At 35.6% G+C, this 3092-nt stretch overlaps 1 protein-coding gene across 1 annotated transcript; it reads right to left on the bottom strand.

Annotated features, from left to right (window-relative positions):
* Positions 1 to 635: 635 nt before the first annotated feature.
* Positions 636 to 2770, bottom strand: LOC127746553 (uncharacterized). Its single transcript, XM_052260157.1, has 2 exons — positions 1993 to 2770; positions 636 to 1643 (listed from the first exon to the last, which is right to left on the bottom strand). The coding sequence occupies exons 1-2, from the start codon at positions 2651 to 2653 to the stop codon at positions 829 to 831; spliced, it is 1476 nt and encodes a 491-aa protein (XP_052116117.1). The 5' UTR covers positions 2654 to 2770; the 3' UTR covers positions 636 to 828.
* Positions 2771 to 3092: the final 322 nt, after the last annotated feature.

The raw sequence follows: 3092 nt of genomic DNA, 5'->3' as shown, positions 1-3092 counted from the left end.
ATCGCTTTTAGATTTAGACGTGAGGTTTGTATTGGTGTCAAAATATCGTTGTTTAAGCTTTTCTTGAGAGAATAGAGTAATATATACAAAAAATTCTGATACTTAAATTAGTAAAAATTTTAAATAAATTTTTAATAGATTAAGATTTAAATATATCTTAAAATTTGTCAGTGTATTTATAACAAAAAATAACTTTACATTTAGTAGTGAATAATCATTTTTTTTTATAAAAAAATAGTTAAAATTTTCTGTCTAAATAAAATAGAGAAATAATAAAGGAAAGAATAAATAGGTTCTTGACCTTTTGACCCGCGAATATTTTTGTCCTTAACCATTAAAAAATACTTTTAAGTCCCTGATCTTCACAAAATTTGAACGGATCAGTCCTTCTATCCAAATGCCTCCGTCAGTGACTGATCCGTCCAAATGCCTCCTTCAGAAATTGATCCGTCCAAATTTTGTGAAGGTCATGGACTTAAAAATATTTTTCAATTATCAGGGGCGAAAATATCCGAAGGACAAAAAATCAAGGACCTATTTGTCCTTTTCTCTAATAAAATATATTTTAAGAATTAGTTGGTTATTCAAATTTATAAAATCAGCTTCATGTAAAGTTGTTTCCACCCATAAAAATATAATTGACACTTGTTCTTTTTTTATTGACAAATTATCGACCATACAGAAAGTTAACAAGAAAAAAGTAAACCCTCAAGGCCCCAATAATACAACTTATAGCAAGCACACAAAATAAATTGACATACATATGTGCACCACTTATAAATATAGAGACACTACCCCTTACACTGCTTGTAGGTATCAGTTTGGTTGTCAAAAAAGGCCAAGTGCATGAATAAAACCAACAGAGAGAGAAATAGGATCCCCAAAAATGGCTGCAAATACAAGCTGGAACACCACTGCAGCTATCTTGAAATACTTCTTCATTTTCCCACCAGATCCCTTCTTTTTGCCGCCTCCACCACTCACCGTACTCTTCTTGCTTCGCACTGCAACCTTTTCATCATAGTCTTTCTTCTTTCTCAACTTCTCTTTGGAGAAGTAACCGTCTTCCAATTTGATTTCCTTGAAACACGAAACATGGTAACAAAACTTTCCATCTGAGCTTTCGTATGCCCAGCCTTCCACCTTGCTTTCGCCACCAACTTTCTTGCTCTTACATTTCACACACTTCTTCGGAATCTTACGAGTCAGCTCAAGTCTCACACTCACACTCACACTTTCTTCTTCTTCTTCTTCTTCTTCTTCTAATTCAACAGAAATGCTCCGTTTCAGATTGAAACAACGCGGATGCAGATCCAGATCTGTATCGGTGCAATGGTACACAAACCCTAGCACATCCTTTCTACAACCGTCACAGATTCTGTTACCAGAAGCTGGCTTTTCATAGAACAAGAAATTGCTTTCTTTGAAGAAAGGGTGCCGAACTAGGGGTTTATCCATGACAGCATTTGCACAAGGTTCGCAGAGGACGTAATCATCTTTGCACTCATCGTTTTCGCAGCGATAGCTCCATCCAAAACCGCGTTCTCTACATCCACTGCACTTGAATGGTGCTCCGGTAGGGGGCTTCAGCGTTAATCCGTGTGGATGCTGGTTGGGAATCAGCTTCTCCCTTCTTGTCACTTCTGCTACCACAACCGACAAAAAAAACATATATTATTATAAATTATATTATTTATACACTAAAATCAATCACTAAAATTAATTATCACTATAAAATACACTGTGAAAACTTAGGTGTAGTTAATTTTATTTAAAGTTGATAATTGAGAATCTTTAGATAAAAATTTAGTTAAATTAATCAAATTATCTAATCACTCTCAACTATTAATTTCACGTGAAGTAAACTGTACTTAAATTTTCACTAAAATATACAGTAAAATATAAATATACATTAAAAATAAATAATATTTTTTTATTAATATAATTAGGATGAAAAATATTAAATGTATATTAAAAGTGAATGAATGGTACCGTTAGTAGCAACATTGACCAATTCTTCATGTTCAGCTATCAAGGTGAAAACTTGGTGAAGGGATGGCAAAGGACGATTCTCTCGCATTATGCGTGATCTTGTTGAATGAAACCGTTCATGCAAACCCTTAAGGAACGTCTTCACCTTTTCCTGCTCCATCTTTTCCTTGCCGCAACTGCACTTGTTCTGATCACCCAGCAGAGTTTCCAACTCCATCCAAAGCGCATTATACTTGACGAAATATTCCGTCAGAGTTCGTGTTTCTTGTCTAAGGGAATCGATTTCTTCCTCAACATCTGAAATTAAGAGCGGATCACCGGGGGAGTAAAGTTGCCTCAGACCTCTCCACACGTCAACCGCATTCGTCAAAGCTTCCACGTTCTCTTTGATCTCCTCAGAGATAGATCCGCGGATCCATGACAGAACAAGCTCATTGCGTGTCTTCCATGCTCCATATTTCGGGTCGTCCTTCGCAGGAACTGTAACCGTTCCATCCACAAAACATAGCTTCTTTGTCATTTCCAACTTCAAATTCATTGCTCGGCGCCACTCCCGGTAATTCTCCCGCCCATACAGAACCACAGACAATTCATCATGATCACCAGTCTCACAGGCAGAGTAAATGTAACTGTAAAGACTTGTTTCTTGATTGAACTCCATCGTGAATAATAAGCTGTGTTGCAGTGTTGAATATAATGTAGGAGTAACAGTAGAGTGACGAAAACAGAATGCAAAATGTAGCAAACTTTGAAAGAGCGCAAGTAAGTCTGGGTCTTTCACTTGATTTTATAGGATATCATCACCGCCTTATGGAATATTTCCGATACCTTATTGATGAAGAGTTAACGACGTGTCGGTTTCAAATTTTGATTTTGATTTCCACATACGCGTTATTGTACTATGAACGATCTTTCTGCCACTAGGTTCTTTCTTAGTATCCACTTATCCAACTCGTTATTGTACCTAACCAAATTTATTAATTTACAGTACATGACTTAAATTAAAAAAAAAAGGGGGATAAAAAAAAAAGAAAACACCTTCTATGACACCTCTAATGTGTTTTTTTTTTCTTGACAAAATTGTATTATTTCTATTAGTA

This window comes from Arachis duranensis, chromosome 4, assembly GCF_000817695.3.
Source record: "Arachis duranensis cultivar V14167 chromosome 4, aradu.V14167.gnm2.J7QH, whole genome shotgun sequence".
In the NCBI taxonomy this organism is placed as follows: domain Eukaryota; kingdom Viridiplantae; phylum Streptophyta; class Magnoliopsida; order Fabales; family Fabaceae; genus Arachis; species Arachis duranensis.
Note: the sequence above shows the minus strand (reverse complement) of the source record. Positions and strands in the feature narration are given on the sequence as shown.